The sequence below is a fragment of the Lissotriton vulgaris genome, chromosome 10 (genome assembly GCF_964263255.1).
Source record: "Lissotriton vulgaris chromosome 10, aLisVul1.2, whole genome shotgun sequence".
Classification (NCBI taxonomy): domain Eukaryota; kingdom Metazoa; phylum Chordata; class Amphibia; order Caudata; family Salamandridae; genus Lissotriton; species Lissotriton vulgaris.
In genome coordinates, this window is record NC_141698.1 from 911,151,079 (window position 1) to 911,173,032 (window position 21,954).

The following is a 21,954-nucleotide window of genomic DNA, read 5'->3' on the forward strand; positions in this document are numbered from 1 at the left end:
AAAGGGCTACCATAGATTGATTTTAAATCCATTTCTGCCCACCAGACCTTTGCGCACTATCACATTTCTCAAAACCAGCAAAAGATTGTTTTAAATATTGCTTTTAAAATCACGCTGCTTTCACCTGACTACACACCCCCTTCGCCGGTCCACCACTGACATTGTCAGATTGTTGTGGAGGGAAGGCGGGCCAGAAGTGAATGCTACTTCCCTCACTTCACTGCGCAAGTTAGCAGGGTAGTTGCTCTGCCCTGTCCCTCTATAAAACAACTATGCCTTTCCATTGTCACAGTGGACGCGTGCCAAAGGCAAGCCCGTCTGTGCCCGTCCGCACCAGAACGAGCTCAAGGCCAGGAATCTCTGCCCCTGCTGCCTCCGCCCCAGATTTTACACCCGGGAGACTCTATTTCAACTTAGGCAGGCCACAAATACACCATGCCTCCACTGACTCTCCCTGGAGGGACTACAAAGTAACTGCTCCCACTGCTCCTACACTCTTTCACCAAAGATAATCCCACCCCCTATCGAGTTCACAATCAGCATGGCCCTGCTGAATTGCAGATCCCTGCTCAAACACTCCGCAGAAATAAACATTCTTCTTCAGGACACAGAACTAGATGTTCTGTTCCTGACAGAGACGTGGCTATCCCCAAGCTCTGAGCCGGATGTTGAGCAAGCCCTCCCTTCAGGATACCTTATCCAGCATCTCGATAGAGTAGGTGGAAAGGGTGGCGGAATTGCTATCATCCACAAAAGCCACCTCTCTTGCCACTTACTAGATAGCCCGATCCTCTACTGTGAAAAAGCCCCCTTCATTATTCAACTCTCCCCATCTAAATCACTGCCGGGCATTCTCCTGTATCGCCCACCGGGAGCACAGGGGCAATTCTGTAGCTCACTGTTGAAAGCCATCATCTCTCGCGCCTGCCTCTCCTCCAACTCCACATTACTAGGAGACTTAAACCTCCACTTCAATGACCCCTTGGACAAAGTAGCAGGTGACCTTACACTTGACCTGGCTACCTATCAGATTCATTTGAAAAACCTTCAAGCTACACACGTAAAAGGCCATTTACTAGACCATATCCTCTCAAACATCTCCGGATTAAAAACTAGTGAGCCCCTACCTATCCAATGGTCTAACCACTTCCTAGTTCCATTCACCTGGCAAACCATCACTGACCCCCCCTCCACACCCCCTATGGGCCATCACCTCGCCTACCAGAACGCCCTTGGTCAAAACTAGTCCTTGATGACTGGAGATGTGAACTCGAACTAACTACCCCCACACTTGAATTAGACCCACTCTCAGCAGATGAGCAAATTTCATCCTGGATTGAAAACTCTTTAGACCACGTTCTGTCAAAAAAAATCCTACCTAAAAATAATAGAACCTTCAACTCCCCTTGGTTTACCCCAGAACTCCGCGAATTAAAAAAACAATGTAAAAAACTTGAACGCACATGGAGGAAGGACTGGGCCAATAATAAAAAAATGGAATACAGAGTAGCCATCAGGTCCTACAAAGCCAGCCTGAAAACCACCCAGGCGGCCTTCTTCGAAGAAAAAATTCAAGCCTTCGCCAACTCCTCTAGGGAAACATTCTGCATCGTTAAAAAACTGTTGAAAGTCTCAGATCCACCCCCCGTCACCGACCCCTCTGGTTGTAGATGCAACGAATTGGCTGAATTTTTTTCCAACAAAATTCAAAATATCTTAAAAACCCTCCCAGCCCCCGGCCACCCACCAGGACACCACCCCCTTACTTCCGCATTCAATACCCCCCACCTAGACTCCTTCTCTCCCCTCACCGTGGAGATGCTTCCCCATATTTTTAATTCAATTAAAAGTGGTTCCCCCCTCGATCCTGCACCTTTTAACATCCTGAAACTTGTGACACTTACCATCACCTCCCCCATCACCAACTTAATAAACAACTCACTAGAACAGGGTACTGTTCCCCCCAACTGGAAAAAAGCCACAGTAAGAGCACTTCTAAAGAAACCTCATCTGGACCCCTAGAGCTGGGCAACTACCGGCCCATCTCCTTACTCCCTGGAATTAGCAAGGTGGCAGAAAAATGTGTTAACCAACAGCTCTCAACCTTCCTGGAATCTGGCCTTCTACACTGCTCGCAAACAGGCTTCCGGCCTGGCCAGGGCACTGATACCGCCCTGCTGGCAGTTGTAGAAGAAGCGTGAACGATCCTAGACTCGGGTGGATCAGCTGCAGTGATCCTCCTAGACTTAAGCGCTGCTTTTGATACGGTAGACCACTGTATCCTTGTCCACCGTCTAAACAGCAAAGGAGTCACAGGGACAGCCCTATCCTGGCTCAAGTCATTCTTAGAAAACAGATCATTTCAGGGGTCTGAAGGCAACACTTGATCCAGAGCTGTTCCACTCCAATGTGGGGTCACTCAGGGCTCTTCCCTAAGCCCTACACTTTTCAATGTGTGTATGTCCCCACTAGAGCGAATCATAGCCCCTTTTGGCATTAAGCTGGTCACGTACGCTGACAACACCCAACTTGTCGTCTCCCTTAAACAGACAGACCACTCCTCAGAAAACCTATGCTCCTGTCTCAAAGAAATCTCCAGCTGGATGAGCAAGTCCGTCCTCAAACTAAACGGAGACAAATCAGAGATCCTAGTGCTAGGCAATCAATCCAAACTCTCCCCCAAACTGATGTGGCCAACTTGCATGGGACAAGTTCCCTCCCAGAAGAAATAAATAAAATGTCTGGGTCTCTGGCTTGACCAGGACCTTACTTTTCAAACCCACGCCAGGAAAACCACGCAAATTTGCTTTGGCCTTCTCCGCACCACATGAAAATTCTCCCCCTCCTACCCCCTTACTCCAAAAAACTCCTTATTCAGGGACTCATTCTCTCCAGACTAGATTACGGGAATGCCCTTTATCTTGGCGCCCCAAAATCGGTCCCTAACAAAATCCAACTTGTCTAGAACTCGGCAGCTAGGCTGCTAACAGGCACAAAAAACAAACAGAAGCTCTGCCAAGCCTGCCCTAAACTCACTTCACTGGCTCCCGATCCAAGAGAGAATTAATTTCAAATCCCTCTGCATAACACATAAAATCCTCCAGGATAAGGCCCCCCGATTCTGAAAACCCTAATTAAACCATACAAAGCCAACAGGAAGCTAAGATCCGATCACCTCTTTTTGGCTTACGTCCCAAGGATCAAGAAGGCGCGGTCAGGAGGACGCCTTTTTTCATATAATGCCCCCAAGCTGTGGAACTCCCTCCCCATGAACATGCGGAGGGAAACCATCTTATTAAAATTCTGTAAGCTCCTAAAAACCTGGCTCTTCCCCTAGGTCACATCCGTATCCTAGCTAAATTCTTCAGGCCCAGCGCTGGGACGCCCCTGGGTAGCTACGCGCTCTACAAATCCAGTTCCAATTCCAATTCCAATTCCATCTAACAAATTGGACGCTAACTATTTGTTTAATAAATACAAATATATATTTACTTATTTGTTTTTCCAATATTTACAACATTTAAAATTGTATTTAGCCTTCTTTGGCACAGAACAATGAAACCTGAATTTGACATAGGATGACCAGGCTACAGTTCCTGGGTTAGGAAAGGCAGGCGTATATTTAAAATTGTTAACAAGAGAAAAGCTGGATACTTCTTTTGAAGTGTTTAGCTCAGTTATTGATCTCTACCCATTTCCATGTTTTTATTGTGTATGCCCATCTGGAAAGAAACCTATTTAATAGATCATCTATGCAGCAGGAGAGGTTGCATGAACAAGGCATAGAAAAAGTTCCACCCCTACTCCTTTCTGTTGCCCTCACACTCCCTCTACTTTCCGCTCGACCTCCCCACCAAGCTCAGAGTCTTCTCTCTGTCCTTTCTGTATCATAATTGGTGACACCTGAGTGTATAAGAGGTTTATAAGGCACTGTGCAGTCAGAGCAAGTTTAAAACATAGTTGCTGACCAACCAAAACAGGTTAGCAAAAAGGGAAAACTTCAGTGTTAGACCTGGCATCATTGGCGTGTGTTTCCCTTCCATTTTTTCTGATTGCCTCCTCTGTTTTTGTTATGTTTTTGCTGGTTATATGCTTTGGGCACTGTGCCACTGATATTCAGTGCCACACTGCAAGTGCTCCCTATTTTAAATTGATGTACTAATTAGTGATTCCATGATTGGGTTATTTGATTTACTTGTCAGATTCTAGTAAAGTGCTCCATGTGTGCCCAGGACTTGTAAATCAAATGTTGCTGGTGGGCTTGCAGTACTGGTTGTGCCACCCACGGAAGCAGCTTGTAAAGTGTGTCTCAGTCCTGCCATTGCAAGGTCTGTGTGCAGTCGGTGACTGCCATGTCGATTTGGCAAGTGCACCCACTTGCCAGTCCCTAAACGTTCCCTTTGCTTCATATCAGATACCCCAATGGTAGGCCCAAGAGCAGGGTGCATTGTAAGTATAAGGTAGGGCATGCCCTGCTGTGTGTAGCATGTCCTAATAGTGAATTACAGCCATTTTCGTTTTTCACTATTGCAAGGCTACCTGTTCTCCATAGGCTAGAATGGGAAGTTACATTATTACATTTTATAGTCCTAACTGACTCAGGGAACATGGTAGAAATTCGAGTTTGATATGCCTGAAATCAGAATGATAAAATGCATATGTTGGTAGAGTTGGTTTTAACATTCTGTGTTTGAAAAAACAATTTTAGAAAGTAGGTATTTTCTTGCCTAACTGTCCAGGCCTGCCTCTGCTAGGTTGTGTATTCCTTGTCTGGAGTTTTGAGTGACAGGGCTGGGGGATTCCAGGAGACAGGCTGGGGCAGCCTAGTGGTGAATAGAGAGATCTGCATCTAGATGGGAAGGAGGAGTTGCACTTGGGACCTGAATAGGGATGGGCCTTCCCTCTCCAATGCTGGCTCCATCTCCTGTTGCTTGTCTGATGTCTCTGCCCTGCACTGTGAAAGGAGAGAATGAATCATGCCAACAAAGTGCTCCAGGGCTGTGCCTTCCCTCCCCTGTGCTGGCTCTACCTCCTGTGGGGCGTCTGAAGTCTCTACCCTGCACTGTGAAATAAAGGAAGGAGTCATGTAAACAAAGTGCTCAGGAACCGGTTTGGACTAGGCAGAGGCCTCTCTGCCTTCAGAGAACAAAGGATTTGGGGGTATAAATATTGTGACCCCGCCCCAAGAACCTTAGATTACTTCTGGAACAAGGAACCTTTTGCCAAGGAGAAGAACCAAGGAAGCTGCAGGAGTTTGGACTGCCCCTCTGCCAGTGTGCTGTTTGCTGGGTTGGCCTGCAGTGGTTGCTTCATTGCCAAGGAAAGGAGAAGGAGCTTTTTAGGGACTTTCATCATCTTACAGAATATTCTCCAAGCGGTTGAACTTGTGCTTGCCTCCTGCTGAAGTCTCAGGGACAAACAACTTCACTACCAGCTCCCCTCTGTGAATTTCCTTGCTGGGAATTCTATCTACAGACATTTACGTGTCGCTTTGAGCTGGAAGCGCGACGCATCGAGAAAAAGCGTGTTGTCGCCACAGCAGAAATGGTCACATCGCAGGAGAAGCGTGCCACCACCGCATCTCTCTGGAAGAGGGTCTTCGTCAGAGCTGCCTGCTGTCGCATCACTGGAGAAGCGTGATGCCATCGAGAGAGTCGCCATCACATCACTGGAAGAGTGAGTTGCAGGGACTGTTGCGGCTCCGGAGTACAGAGCCGTCGCAAGGCTGCCAGGGTGTCTACGCATCGTCATCGCATCATTGCATCAAGGGCGCCATCTTCTCGCATCGCAACCGGATCATCGCCTTGCATCAAGGCGCTACCTAGCGCATCGCAACGGGCACGCAGGCCGAGAATCTACGCATCACCCCCGCACCAGTAGGAATCACGACGCATCCCCTACTCTGCACAAGCATTGAGGCACAACGCATCCTTTGCCGCGGATCACCGAACCGACGCATCTCCCCTTTTGCGAGCCTTTTGTTCACTTTGCGTTTGTTGAGAACTATGTCGCATTCATCATCAACTTGAACTAAGCAACTTTATCCATCTTTAAGTCAACTTTAATTATAGTATTGTGGATTTTTGTTGTTTGTGGTCTTGTGATAAGTCTATATAAACAATACTTATTTTGATAAAACCTGTGTTGTGTCCATCTGTAGTGTTTTCACTGTATTACTGTGTATATTCACAAATGCTTAACACACTGTCTCTGAGATAAGCCTGTCTGCTGGTGCCAAGCTACCAAGAGGGTGAGCAGGGGTTATTAAGGAGTGCAATCCCCTTATCCTGACTTAGAAGTAAGGGCAATTTTGGACAAAGGTGAATACCATTGCCAACTAGATACCCCCAGATCTAACACCAGCCAAGATGTAAGGGCTAGGTACAGTTTCCCTCCAGAAGTAATATTGGATATAGTATGTGAGTGGGAGCAGGTACTTGACGCTGTGACCTGCTGCTCCCATGCATTACCGGCCTATCTCAAGATCCTTTCGGCTCTCCATTTCTTTGCCACTGGGTCTTTCCAAGGGGTCTCCCGTAACCATGTGGGCATTTCCGAGGCAAGCTAGTTGTGGTGCCTGCATCAGTTACTGAGATGCATCCTTGCTAGATCCCACAACCACATACAAATGCCCCATATACTGGCCAGGAGACAAAGGGCAGCACAAGATTTCTATCTAATTGCACACTTCCCACGTGTGTGTGCTTGGTGCAATTGATTGTACACATGTGGCCCTTCAGCTACCCCGCCGCATTGCACACATCTTCTGCAACAGACACCAATGGTATTTCATCAATGTGCAAGCTGTCTGTGATGCCAGTGGGAGATTCATTGATGTGCATGCAGTGTTCCCAGGCAGTACCCATGACAGCTTTGTATTCCTCATGTCACCTCTTGACCGGCGGATGGCTGCGGGAGAATTTGGCAACATGTGGTTACTGGGTAAGTACCAAGCACTAAAAATGAGGGATATGTGTTATTGAAATGTCTGAATGCCACACAACATTAACCATTGTACAATAAGAATCATAAAGCTGCATTCGTGGCCCATCAGACACTGCATGTACCAAAGTATAGATCATGTCCTGTGCAAATCAAAGAGGAAAATGAAACCAACTGCCCTTTCTTCCCTCCTCAGGTGACGCTGGGTATGCACTCTCCCCACATCTCCTGACCCCTTACAGGCGTGCAAATACTGTACCTAAGCGTAGGTACAATAGGGCACACATACGGACTAGAGCCATCATAGAGCGCACTTTTGGTCTGTTGAATTTGCGATTCAGATCAATTGTGTGCAAGATCATATTAGCCTGTTGTGTTTTGCACAACATTGCTTTAACACATGGCTCACACATACCTCTGGAACCTCAGCTAGCTCTGAATCTTGGAAACCGGGCCATTGCACATTACCGAGGTCAGGGTATGCAAGTCTGTGATCAGCTCTTTGCCACGTTTTCACATGAGCAACCTGTAGTGTTATGGACAAAATGTGGTTTGCTGTCTGTTGTCAATGGTGAAACTTGGATAGACACGACTGTGTCAATATATTCCAGTCTGAAACTACTTTGCAAGCCACACTCACTGCATTTAAATCACGGCTGTTAAACAGTAGTCAAAAGGTTAAGCGTGCCTCAGGTCATGTGCCCATGTCAGCGATCAGTGTAGTGGATGTCCCTAAACAATATATTGCAGCAGATGTAAAACTATACATGTTCTGAGAGACCTACCTGGTCCTTATGAGGATGGGTCACTCAATCACAAAAGGCCATAACCATTGCAGTCTCAGGCCTGTGCACTCAACAGATTTGACTCCCCCACAAATGATGGGCCCACAACGCAAGTGATGATGTCATGGGTGAATCAGGCACCATGTGTCTGTGATATACAGCACTGCTCCACCCCATTGTTACGTAACACATCACACAACTCTTGTAATGAGCACTCAATATGAACTACATGTACCATAATGTAAAGTAGGAGAAAACGAAACTGGGGTTTGATGTTGTGTCACCACCCTCGGTCCGCGCAGAGATTTAATTAAATGGTCTGTCCCCTCTTTTGTTACATGTTCATGATTTTAAACTGCACTGTCATTTCAGGTTTTTCCACAACAGAACTTCAGGATGGCAGTGGATTTGATTAGTGATTGTGGATGGATCAGGATGAATACAAAATGGCTGCCAACAATTTCCTGTGATGTATTTCCTGTCTACCACTTCCTGTATAACATTTCCTGTATGAAATAATGTGTTCCGGGTTAATTTCGGAGGTTACGGCCGAAAAAACGTAATTTCCAGTTTCGGAGCGTAATGCCCGGATGCGGACCCGGCGCTCCAGAACCGGACACTACATTTTCGGGCCGTAAACTATACAGGAAGTGGGAGACATTAAATACATCACATGAAGTTTTGGAAGCCATTTTGTGTTCATTTTGAGTCATGCTCTATCACAGATCAGATCCTCTGGCATCCTGCTGCTCTCCTTAAACTTATTTGCCCCAAAATGGCTGAGGGTTATGAAGAGAAAGCACCCTATTTCACAGAAAGGGAATTAGACATCATGATAGAGGGGATGTTGGCCAAATATCCTAAGCTATATGGGGACCCTGAATACCAGCTGAGCACTGCAGCCCGGGCCAGGCTATGGGCCAACATTGGTAAGCGCTGCAGTGCAGAGGGGGTCCACACCAGGAGTGCTAGAGCATGCCGCAAGCGCTGGGAGGATCTAAAACACTGGTCCTGGCACAAGGCACAACATTAAGTATAGTATTATGGATTTTTGTTATGTTATGTTAAAATCAATTTGTAAAGCGCTCGTACGCCCATGGGCTTCATGGCGCTATAGGGAAAGTGAAGAATCCGTCCAACATAACACTGAGCTAACAATGGCTAATGGTAGGCTTGAGAGAACAGCCAGGTTTTTAGTCCCTTACGAAAGGTGAGTAAATCCTTACTCTGCCTAATCGGTAAGGGGATGGAGTTCCAAAGTGAGGCTGCTAGATGGCGAAAGCAGCAGCCTCCCTGTCGCTTCCTTTTAAAGCGAGACACCTCCAGTAGGGATTTTTGAGCAGAGCGCAGGCTTCTGGTGGGAATATATTTAGAAACCAGACTGCGAATAAAGGCAGGGCCTTTATCTTGTGTGGCCTTGAAAGTGATACAACCTGCTTTAAAGGCTATGCGCTGGGAAATCGGAAGCCAGTGTAGCTTTTCTAGTCCTTGTGTTAAGTCTTTTTAAACAATACTTATTGTTATAAAAACCTGAGTTGTGTCCATCTGTAGTGTTTTCACTGTATTACTGTGTATTTTCACAAATGCTTAACACACTGCCTCTGAGATAAGCCTGTCTGCTCGTGCCAAGCTACCGAGGGGGTGAGCAGGGGTTATTTAGGAGTGTAATCCCCATATCCTGACTTAGAAGTAAGGGTCCCTATTTAGACAAAGGTGAATACCATTGCCAACTAGAGTACCAGTTTTAGATTGTGAGAGAGAATATGTGTTTAAAATTAACCCTGGACGGAGCTGGTGGAGCAGGACTATGCAGAGGCCCACGGATTTGGGGTCAAACTCCGTGGAACTCTGCTCAGCCACCCGCCTCCACCCCCCCATTAAGAATTATTTAAAACTACATTACAAGTAAAAGAATAAAGACTTACCTTGACTGCAGCATCCCCAGGCTGCCGTCCTCCTCTTCATCACCGTCTCACAGTGATCTGCGCGTACGCACACGTCAATGCATGCGCATTCCTTGCGAGAAATGCGCATGCGCAGCCGTGCGTGCATGAGCAGATCACCCTGAGACGACGACGAAGAGGAGGACGGCAGCCTGGGGACGATGCAGTCAAGGTAAGTCTTTATACTTTTATTTGTAATCTAGTTTAAATTAATTCTTTATAAGGGGTGGAAGTGGGGGCTGGCCAACTCCGCTCCGCTGCGGAGTGTGCGGAGATTTTCCTACTTCATGTTCTCCACGGAATGCAGAGGAGGCAAATCTCCACAGGGGATTCGGGGGCTGCTATATGACATATACCATGGTGTTCTCATCCTATTGTTGAACGGAGATACCACTATCTTTAAGTGCTGCCAAAATGGTCCAACATACACATTGACAGAGTTGGGATTGCAGCAAAATTTGTATTTTAGCTGCAAACTACTTATACATGTGTATGAGAGAGTGTAACTGGAAATAGGATAATAACAGCTTGGGCACAAATGTGTAGTCTAATATGTGAATGGCAGATTCCAAACTTATCTACACACAAAAGGGGAGAGGGCCAAAATAGTTTAAACTCCATACCCCAGGCCTCCTAAGGCAACCAGATGATCACACACAAGGGGTATATAGAGTGCACAACTACAACAAAGGAAAATTCCCCAATTTGGAAAAACTGCCCTCACTCACATACCGAAGTATGCGACATGCTTCATCATAGGGCCTGCTACAAACGTCCTGGTGTAGCCACATCCAGGGCGGAGCATCAGGGAGGGGGGAAAAATAATAAATTCCATGTTACAAGACGTACAACACAGTCAGTCAATACGGAAAACGAATAACATACATGAGTGATAGAACGTGCAAGTGAACACCTCGTGGATCTGATGTGAGTGCGACGGAAAAAGCGCAGTAAGGATGTGTTTAAAACTGATTAAGGGTGCCAATAGAAAGAATTACTTTATTAAGCCCAATTTGGATACCCTTATCAGGATTAAAAAATAATGAAAGAGGTTGGGAAAATGTCTTATTGAGAAAATGAGGTTCCTCTGTGGAAATTAGCAAAATTAATGTACCTAAGCGGCGTTCATTTGCCTCTTCCCATTCCCCTCCCTGTAAGCACCATTAATACCGTGAAATATTGACCGCATCATTCCGCCAGTAGAAGCCCGTGCCCATATGTACATGACAGCCATTTTAGGCACCATGGCCTTTTTGCCCGCTCATTGGAATCCCCGGCTTCCCTCCTGCGCGTATTTGAACACCCCCCCTCTCACATGCATAGACCATAAAACCCTCTCCCTCTGCGCGACCCTGCTCTGAAAAGCAACCCTCCTGCTTGACCCACGCAAACCCCCCATTTCCTCTCGAAGAAGCATCCTTCGCCTCAGCTGACATAACCCCCCCCCCCAGCTGTACCTGACTGCCCCCGTTCTCCCATGTACGGGTCATAAGACCTCTCTCTCTGTGCGACTCTGTCCCTGGGCATCACACCTCGTGCCTGACCATCACCTCCCTTCTTCCTATGAATACCCCTCCCTTGATGACCCCTCCACTGAGCCCGATTGTCCGCATGGGCCACTGGTCATCTCTTTCGCCTGAGGATACAGTTCATTGCCCACCACTGTATGCACTCGTCCCTCTTCAAAAGAGCTACTATTGATCATGACCTCCCCACCCCTCCGAGAATCGATCAGGCGCACACATTCCAAAGAAATCAGCGGAACACTCAGCTGAGCAATAGCCCCCTCCCATTGTATGGTGTGAGGACCTGTACTGTCGCCACGTGTTGGATTGCGCTAGAACGGGGAGGGGTCGGGGATGTCTTTTCCTTGCCTCACAATGTTATTATTGTAATAAGGAATGTTTGTGATGTATAAAAGGCGATGTCTCGGAGAACTTGTTAGAGCACCTCCCGAAAGACACTGTGTTTCGTGTCCGAAATGACAGGCTCTCCTCATGAGAAATAAAACTCTGTTCTTGTGTTCCTACTCCCAGCGCCCGTCTCTTTATTTGGTAACTATTCAGAATGGGAACTAAGAGGCGTCTTGAGCTAGCAGCCTGGGCATCGGTTGTAAATTGGGCTGACTTTCCACACCTCAAGACTTCCCTCCTACCACTGCAATGGCAGATTCCAAACATTTCACTTTGGGGAAATTTACAAATGTCCGTTAATTACAACCCTCATCTGGCAAATGTGTCTTGAAATTCCACAAACCATATTACAAACCTGAGTTGTGATTTATAGATTGGCAGACAGGGAACTCCATCACAAATGTGGAAGAGTACCTTGTTCACCAAATTGACAAATAGCCCTCTCTATATAGAGTGAAGCAGACTGTCATGTTTATAAAGAAGTGCCCCTGCTGGTTTTCTTGGTGGAAACCCTATACCAATTGTCGGAATGGAGTTGAGGCTGTTGGTGTAGGTGCCTCATTGTCTATTCTATTGCTCTATTCAGAGTCAGGACTCCCAGGAAACACTGGTGGTGCCGAAGAGAAAACAAAATGACGGCCATACCCTGGTAAAAAACTCTCAGGTGTAATGGTCCCTAGTTTTTAAAAACCAAACTCCTGATTCAAGAGTTGTTTTTTTTTAAATAAAAAAAAAGTCAGGTGAGCAGCCATCTGGAATATGGCAGCTGCTCAGCAAACTCTAGGGCCTTCAGTGGAGCTTGGCAGCTGCTACCCCAAAGGCAAAGAGATCTCCTCAGGGCAGGCAGAGATTTCCATATATGGTTGGCAGTTCTCCAGCCAGGGTGGCGGAGGTTATGTCCCCCTCCCCCCAAATGAACAGCAGGCCATCTTCAGTATTCTAAATTAGTCCAGTTTCGTAAAGCTGAAAAACGTTTCACTTGGTCAAATTAAAAAATAAATTAGTTTGTGAGGAAATGCATGGTTAGTGAGGCCCACGATATCTAAAAAATATTGATGGATTTTGATTTACTATTTTTTGACTCCTGTTAAATGTGTTATTCTGAGGAAGAAATCTTCTAATGATTGAAGAAAATCCGGCCTTGCTATGAGTATTTACATATACATAGGGTGTCTTTTCCTCTAAAACAACAACAGAGATGTTTTTAACATTGGCAAAAAGTACTCTGCTTTCCTTAATGTATTTTCAGTGTTTGCCAGCAACATTTTCTAATGCCGTGAGGTCACTTAATAATGCTTCAGCTTTTTAAAACAAGATGCTACGTACCTGATGTTTGGTCAAGGTAATATACAATTTTAGTGCAGGAGGTTTTACAGTGATAGTTCATAGCGTGTGACATATTAAAAATATGACACTTCAGACAGTTCCTGAAAATAAATATAGAATGACAGTTTCAGATATCACACATCCATATTCTACATAGTTTATTTACAGCTACTTAAAATCTCTGTAGTAGTAGCGAATAAGGTAACTCAGGACATTTTTAAAACAATAATACTATTGAAAGATGTTCTTTTTAGTAAAGGCAAAATAAATATGACATACATATATTAATGTTATATCAGCTTGCATCAAACACTATCATGAGCACGTAGACCTATTAGTATTACAAAACACATTATCACATTTTCAGGCTAGCAGGCAGTCCAGAAGAGTATTAATCCAACAAAAGCACTGATGGAGGGTATGGGGGTAATTCTGAAAATAATCATCAGGATTATAAAATATAATCACCAAATCCTTATGTTTTTATTTGTAAAACGTTGACTTCTGATTCTCTTGTATAAAAAAAACTGCCTCTAATTTCCTTATTACAGGTTACGTGTGTTATCCATGGTAGCCTGTAAAAAAGTAATAACGAAGCTTGTAATCTGTAATGACATTATATTTGAGTTCTGACATCAGAATTGCATACTGTGAGAGCCAAGGTGAAAGTCAGGCCAGTGAGCTTAATCAAAGATGCACTTTAAAAAATGAAATTAAACCTCGCTATTCCTTCTCTGAACTATTTTTCAATATAAACACTGATAAGCAGAAAGGAGATTTTTTTATGAAAATATATTTCTCTGCATGTTTCCACACGTTCTGAGCTACAGCATTTTATTTTAATTCTGATTATAGCAAACTGATACTAATATATTTTTTCAAGACATATCTAACTGCTTTTTTGCTTTGTTTAATTTTGCTATGGGATTCTACTTTATTCTTCCAAAGATTCTATTTCTTTCATATGACAAATCTACACATCAAAGATTTATTCAATTGTGGGAAGGCTACTGGTGTGACGATGCCTTATAAGGAATAACATTCACCCTGCTGTACTGTGAGAGGCTGGCTTGTACATAATGCACACTTTTGCAAGAGGGCACCCTGCACCAAAACAGACAACCCCTATGGTAATTTTAGTGGTCTTAGACAATCTTAAAAAGCTCTCTAAGTAGTAGCTGTGGAGAGCAGCTTCCGGGCCTATAGTTCCAGAAGGAGTGTAAAGTAGCTTTTTTTACCAGAACAGAATCTTATTGATAGATTCAGAGAAAAAGAACCACACAGTGTATTTATAGAAATATGTATTTATTATAAGACACTCACTAACACATACAGATATCTCCTAGCTGGAGATATACACAATGCACACAATACTTTTCAATAGAAACAGGTAAGTAACACAGAATATACAGTGGTCACCAGGGGGAGAACGAACCATCTACTAAAATAGTGGTATGCAAACCACAACTCGAGTCAAGACTATACCCAGAAAATGTAGAAATGCTGAGGACCGAAGGAACACCCCATGGTGAGTATCTAGGAGCCCCACGGAGGTTGTGTGCACAACTGTGTTCTCAGTACAAGTCAACGGGTAAGTCTCAGTTGAATATTAAAAAAAGAAGGGCCCTTCCCAGTGGACCCTGTGGAAGACAAGTGGTTGGAGAGCCACCCCACCCGTGGATATCCTAGGAACCAGGATTCCTACACCAGGAAGCAGGGTGCATATGTGTGAAGTGGCGTAGGAAACAGTTGTCGAACTCAATGTAAAACTTCTGGAAGATGTCGCAGCTGGAAAAGGCGAAAGTGTCGGTTGGAACTCAAAGGTGGATTCGAGTTGAAGAGAACCTGCAAGCAGAAGGACAGACTCTAGGCCACTCAGGAGCGATCACGAGGCCCGAACGTCGAGCGCCAACCAATGTTGGGTGCTGCAGGAGAGATGACGGTGACATTGGAGCTTCAGCTGTGAGGACCAGGTGATGCTGTGGAAGACCAGGAGCCATTTACAAGCTGCACCATGTAGGATGTCGAAAGTTGAGGGGTCGATGTCCGTCAGGAGGACCAACAAGCCTTGGCAACTGTAAACCACATGAAAAGTGAAGAAGGTGCAGTGTCAGGACCAGCAAGGTCCAGGTGACTCACCACAAGCACGGAGGTCAGGGCAGGCCTGAGCAATCAGGAAAGCCTCAACAGGACCCATAGGCCAGAGGCACAGGAGTCACAAGAGGACCTCGAGCAGCTCACCAAAGATGCAGGCCCACAGTGCAAGTGATGTGCTGAGGATGAAGATCTTGGTCACAGGAGGTGCATGAGGTGGGGGGCTACCTGGAGCCCGAAGATCTAGATGGAAGGAAGCCAACAAGCCTTTGCAACAGCAAGTTGCTGCTGTGCACAGGGGGTCCACATCTGGCGACTCCAAAGAGGGATACTGGCCTCAAACTTGGTGTGAGGACAGGACAGGGCAAGCCTTGAGGGATGTGGAGAACCACCACTTGTCTTGCTGAGCCTTTTGGAGTCCATGGGAGCCTAGGATCAGCAGACGAGTCAGCTTAGTTTCTGTGCCTGCAGATGCAGGGACGTGACACTTTCACTTCAAGGGAGATTCCTTCAGGTGTCTTGGATGCCCACAGGCCTTGAAAGGTTCTTGTATGGAGCACAGGCACGGACGTTGCAGCATACAGGCAGGGCAACGAGATCAGGAGCAGCACAAGTCTTGCTGGCTGCAGCCTTGATGCACAGAGCAAAGTCCAGCAAAGTCCCGGGTGCCCAGAATGTCAAAGTAGAAGTGGCGTCTCAAAATTAATCTTGTCCCATGACAAATCTAGGGCCCCACCGTCAGGTAAGCCCTTAAGTACCCTAAGGAATAAGTTTGGACAATCCAGGGTTCCCTCCCAGGGGAGGGGTCGGACAGTGAGGAGGATACTCCCATGACCATTGTCCAGTTTCGCACTAGTTGGGAGTCAACGGCTCTCTGAGCTGGTTTAAACTGGACTATCCAAGGAGGGAACCAAATGTTCCCTTCAAGCAGACTGAGTGGCGCTTGCAAGCGGCCCCACCGGCCCCAATACACCAAACCCTGTCTAGGAGGGGTCACAGCTCCCTGTGACAGGACACCTTGTGTTCTGTCTTCCCCTGCTCAAGCTTGACTTAGCAACAGGAAGGCAGAATGATTTCTCTGGTCGGCAGCATCCATGTTGTGCTGTCCAGGTCTAGAAGACTGGTACTGGGAGCACTGAGCGCCTCCTGGAGCAGCTTTACAGTGCATGGAATCATACCTCCCATACCGTTTATGGTGGGGGTTTGATTCCAACATGTTTGATACAAAATAGGATAGAATTCGTTACAGCCAGTTTCAAGATGGTCATCTTCTAACAATGCGGTTCCCCTCTATATGTTATATGGCTCTCGCACTTATTACCCGGGAGAATGGATTCCGTAGGCTGTAGGGGTGTCCTGCTCATGCAGGGACACCCTCACACTTAGAACTGAGAACCCTACCTTCAAGATTGAAAGGCCTGCTTTATGGGTGACTTATAGGTTTTAAATGCAGTGACCTTAGATATAGGGCAACCTATATCTTTTGTACGAGGTGCTAGCACGAGCTTACACAGGCTGCAATGATAGGCCTGTAGTTACCGTTTGAGTGGTCCCTCATGGGTCGCAAAACATATGATTCAACCCATGGGGACCTCTGGTGTACCTATGCCCTAGCTAGCTTAGTACCATATACTAGGAACTGATAAGGGTACACCACTGTCCAATCCGTGAGGTACGTAGGTACTTACCAAACCAATTTAGGGGAGAAAGTACAGAGACAGTAGGAGCACCACAGATCTCAACATTTTCAAAAATAAAGACAAAAAGTCCAAAAGGCCAAATCGAGAAATTGCAGAAAGAATTGAACATGGAATTACAAATTTCCAGGTAATTCATCATTTCTTAGTGAAACCTCAGGGTCTAAGTCATAAAGGGCTGCATTTTCCTAACCCCAGGAGTTACCAGTACCTCTTCAGTGTAAGGAAAAATCCGGCCACTTTTAATGAGGGCCTAAGATGTTACCCCAAGCAGTATTTACATACAAAGGAAATCCATTAGATTTTAGGTTCCTCAAGAAACTATAATGTAAATGTTAATGACCTCCAATCATAAAAATAAGAGTAGGACTTGGAAATCTATAACATTTCCAACATGGAATCAAAATAATATACACTATCATTTGAACAGCTTCATATAATGCACCATCTGATTCTGACCATTATTTGCAATAACATTTGTTTATTGAAGTGATAATGGGCATTTTAGGGGGTTAAAATCTCAAGAAAAAGCATGGATGTTATTCCTCACTGTTAGAAATGGAGGTCTCTGGTTGGCAATGGTTTGCGCCCCTATCCAAGTAGAGACCCTTCCTTCTAGTCAGGGATACACTACTGAAATAATCCCTGCTCACCCACTTGGTAGCTTGGCACTAACAGTCCGGCTTATCTCAGAGTCAGTGTGTTAGACCTGGTACCATTGGTGTGAGTCTCCCTTCCAATTGTTACTGTTGTCTCTTCCGTTTTTTATATTTTGGTGGTTTTAGATGCTTTGGGCACTATGCCACTGCTTTTCAGTGCCACAGTGCAAGTGTTCCCTATTGTAAATTGTTGTAATGTATTTGTGACTCCATGATTGGCTTATTTGATTTACTTGTCAGTCCCTAGTACAGTGCACCATGTGTGCCTAAGGCCTGCAGATCAAATGTCGCTACTGGGCTTGCAACACTGATTGCGCCACCCACAGAAGCAGCTTGTAAAGTGTGTATCAGGCCTGTCATTGCAGAACCTGTGCACTGTTTTGTACTGCCATGTCGACTTGGTAAGGGCACCCACTTACCAGTCCCTAAATCTTCCCTTAGACACCACTAAGTTAGGCCCTAGGGCAGGGTGCATTGTATGTGAAAGGTAGGACATGCCCTGATGTGTGTAGCATGTCCTGATAGTGAATTACAGCCAATTTTGTTTTTCACTATTGCAAGGCTACCTGTCCCCACAGGCCAGAATGGGCAGTTTGATTATAAGATCTTATAATACTAACTGACCCAGGAAATATGGTAGAAAACGAATTTAGTATGCCTGGACTCAGAATGATAAAATATATATTTTAGTAAAGTTGGATTTAACATTCTGTGTTTGAAAATACCACTTTTAGAAAGTTGGTATTTTCTTGCCTAACCATCCAAGCCTGCCTCTGCTAGGTTGTGTATGGTTTGTGAGTGACAGGGGCTGGGGTGGCTCCAGGAGACAGGGTGAGTCAGCACAAGGCTGAATAGACCTATCTGCATTGGGAGTGGTGAGAGGAGCAGCACCTGGGCCTGAATAGAGCTGTGCTTGCCTTCCACAATGCTGGCTCCACTTCCTGTGGTGTGTCCGATGACCCTGGCCCACACTGACAAAGGAAGAAGTTGTGCAGTGGCAGAATGCACCCAGAACTCGTTTGGGCTGGGTACAGACACCCTCTGCCTTCAGAGACAAAGGATTTTGCAGTATAAATATTGGGGCCTAGACCCCAGAACTTTAAATCACTTCTGAACATCAAGACAGGCATTTGGCCAAGGAGAAGAACCAGGAGTTTTTTACTTCCCCTGCACCAATTGTAATTGCTGGGGTTGACCTGCAGTGATGTCTTTATTGCCAAGGAAAGGAGAAAGGCTTTTTTTTCAACTTTCATCATCTTGAAGAAGAATCTCCAAGGGCTTGAACTGTGCTTGCTTCCTGCTGAAATCTCGGGGATACAATACTTCACCACCAGCTCCCCCCTGAATTTCCTTGCTGGGAATTCTGTCTGCAGAAGCCTGCGTGTCGTTGGGAGCTTGAAGAATGACTCAATGAGAAGAGGTGTGTTGCATCCGCAGCTGTCAACGCCACATCATCGGAGAAGCGTGTCGCCACCGCAAGCGTCGCCGTTGCATAACCGGAGAAGTGTGTCTCCGTTGCAGCTGTGTGTCATTGCATCACCGGAGAAGCGTGTTGCTACCACAAGGGTCGCCGTCGCATCACCCAAGAAGCGTGTCACAGGGCCTGTTAAGGCTCCAAAGTTACAGAGTCGCCATTGGGCATGCTGCATTGTCTTCAGTTCGTCGCATCGCATCAAGGGCGCCATCTTCTCGCATTTTACCAGATTGTCGCATCGCATCAAGGCACCATCTTGTCACATCACAATCGAGACGTACCACGAGATCATTGCATCACCTCCTCTCCGGTAAAGAACAGACGTTTGGCTCTTGTGTTAAGTCTATATAAAGAATACTTATTTTTATAAAGCCTGTATTGTGTCCATCTGCAGTGTTTTCACTGTATTACTGGGTGTGTTCACAAATGCTTTACACACTCCCTCTGAGATAAGCCTTCCTGCTCGTGTCAAGATACTACAGGGTTGAGTAGGGGTTATTTTAGGAGTGTAGCCCCTTACTCTGAATAGAAGCAAGGGTCCCTATTTGGACAAAGGTGCAAGCCATTTCCAATTAGACATCCTCAGTTCTAACACAGAGTGAAAACAGTACAAAAGGACACCACACCAGTTAAAAAAAATACCCAATATTTTATAAATTCAAAATGAGACCAAAACAATACAAATCAAACATATAGTACTTAAAAATATGCACTTTGCAAGAATACCCTTAAAAATGAAATTCCTGGAATGCGGTAGCTCCGTACGGTGCTACAGCGGTGCTGAAAACAACAGAATCCAACAGTTCCATCTGACTACATTGGTTGTGGTGTGGCCAGACTCTTAAATAATACCTTTTCATTGCATATGATCACGGTGGTGTGGGATGGTTGTGGCAGCAATCGCGGTTGCAAAGTGAAGCGTAGCAGTAGAGTGTGCAGTGACCTCAAGTCGTGGTGCAGGCAGCGGCTCAGTGATGGTCATCCAACGGCATTGGAGAGACCAGGACTGCAGTGCATAGTGAGGCAGTGCTTGTGGCAGTGTTGACAGGTCACGGTGCAAGCAACAGTGCAGATTAATTGTAGCTGGTGTGGGTCAGCCTAGACTGTGGGGTGGGACAGTGCGATTGGTCATGTAGCTTACGAGTGGTGCCCCCAAACCACAGTGCGGTCACGGATGTCACGGTCAGTAGGCAGCAACATTGTCGATGAGAAATGAGGGGCAGATTGAAGCGAGGCAGTGCAGAATGCAGTGCCCACAGGTTTCGGTGCAAGCAGTGGCTTGGCGGCTGTCTTCGTCGTTAGTGAGACCATGGTCGATGCGTGAAGTGCAGCAGTGCTCTCTGCAGTGCTTTCAGAACACGGAGACTGCAGAAGTGTTGGTGTCAGCTGCTTTCCCCTTCTGTGACCACTGAAACCGCGGTTCCAGAAGCCGCCCCCAGAGGTAGGTGAAACCCAAGCTCTATTTCAATGTCATGCTTTTAGAGATACTCAGCAATAAGTAAAAGAAAGTTCCACCTAGTCCTTTCACCTCCCAAGGTAGAAGCAGCAACTACAGGCCAAGCCAACAAAGCAATAGCACAGAAAAGGTGGCAGTTCTCCTCCTGGCAGCTCTTCCACCTCTTCTTCTTGGCAGGTTTCTTGATTCCATTGAGTTCTCTGAAGTCTTTTATCTCCTATAGACTTCCAACAGGAGGCAAGCTCTAATAGAAGCCCTTGGAGAAAACTCTAACAGCAGGATGATGAAAGTACAATCCAGTCCTTTCCCTGCCCAAGACAGAAGCAGCAAGCAGCAGGCCAACAGATGCAGAGCACGCAGCAAAGTGCAGTTCCTCCTGACAGCTTTTCCAGCTCATCTTCCTGACAAGATCCTTAGTTAAGCAGTACTCTGAAGTTCTGGGGTCTGGACCCCTATATTTATACTCAGTTTCTCTTTGTTCTTTTGGGCAGAGAGTGTATGTGCTCAGCTCAAACCAGTTCTGTCCTCTCTGGTCCAGCTTCCCAGCAGGAGGTGGAGACAGCATTGTGCAATAGAGACAGGGCCTATTCAGGTGCAAGGGAAATCTCCTCCCACCATTCTAAGTGCAGATCAGGCCAATCTGGTTGCTAGTGAAACTCCTCCCAGTACTTTGAATACAACCCAGGTATGTTCAGCCCAGCCTTGACTCATACAGAAAAGGTAGGACACACCTCAGCATCCCCAGTGCATGTCAACAGTGAATGCACATCCCCAGCCCCTGTCACTACATAGACAGACCGTCAATCCACAACTCAGCAGAGGCACACAGTATGGCTATGGAAGAAAATACCTACTTTCTAAGAGTGGTATTTTCAAACACAGAACATAAAAATCATATTTACTAAAAAAATTATTTTTATATTCTGAGTTCAGGCATACTAAACCCCTTTTCTCCATTGTGTTCCAATGGAGAGATATGCTTATGAGATGTTATAAGTAAACTCCCATTCTATCATATGGGACAGATAGCTTTTCCAAAGTGAAAAACAAAATACACGGTAATTCACTACCAGGACATGTCACACCTTTATTATACACAGCACCCTGCCCACAGTGGTACTTTGGGCCTACCTTAGAGGTGACTTACATGTAAGAAAATGGAAGACTAGGGCCTGGCAAGTGGACGCACTTGCAAGGTACACATGGCAGTTGCAAACTGCGTGCAGACACTGCAGTGACAGATCTGAGAATCCTTTTGAAGGGCTGCTTGTGAGGGTGGCACAACCAGTGCTGCAGGCATGAGACACCCAGACATAAAATTAACTCTAACCTACAGTACCACCCACCTAACGTTTCTCGACGTTGAGGTTGGTGTACAAGATCAAAAACTCATTACCACATTACACCGCAAAGACACAGACAAAAATACTATCCTCCACTATCGAAGTTACCATCCTCAAAGTTTGAAAGCTAACCTACCCTATGGACAAATGCTAAGGATTAGGAGAAACTGCTCAAGAAAAGAAGACTTCACAGCACATTCTCAAATTCTTAGTAACCAACTCAAAAAAAGAGGTTACCCTGACAAAATGTTAAAGCACTCCATGAAAAGGGCTTGGTGTACTCCAAGAGAAGAGTTGTTGCTCAAAAAACAGAAAAAACCAT

At 45.8% G+C, this 21,954-nt stretch overlaps 1 protein-coding gene across 1 annotated transcript in view; it reads right to left on the reverse strand.

Moving 5' to 3' along the window:
- Window positions 1–21,954, reverse strand: part of ITGB8 (integrin subunit beta 8) — a 269,162-nt gene that overhangs the window by 54,492 nt on the left and 192,716 nt on the right. The window contains exon 12 of the mRNA XM_086941884.1: window positions 12,910–13,010. Coding sequence (XP_086798010.1) covers window positions 12,910–13,010 — 101 coding nt within the window. The remainder of the gene's footprint in view (window positions 1–12,909; window positions 13,011–21,954) is intronic.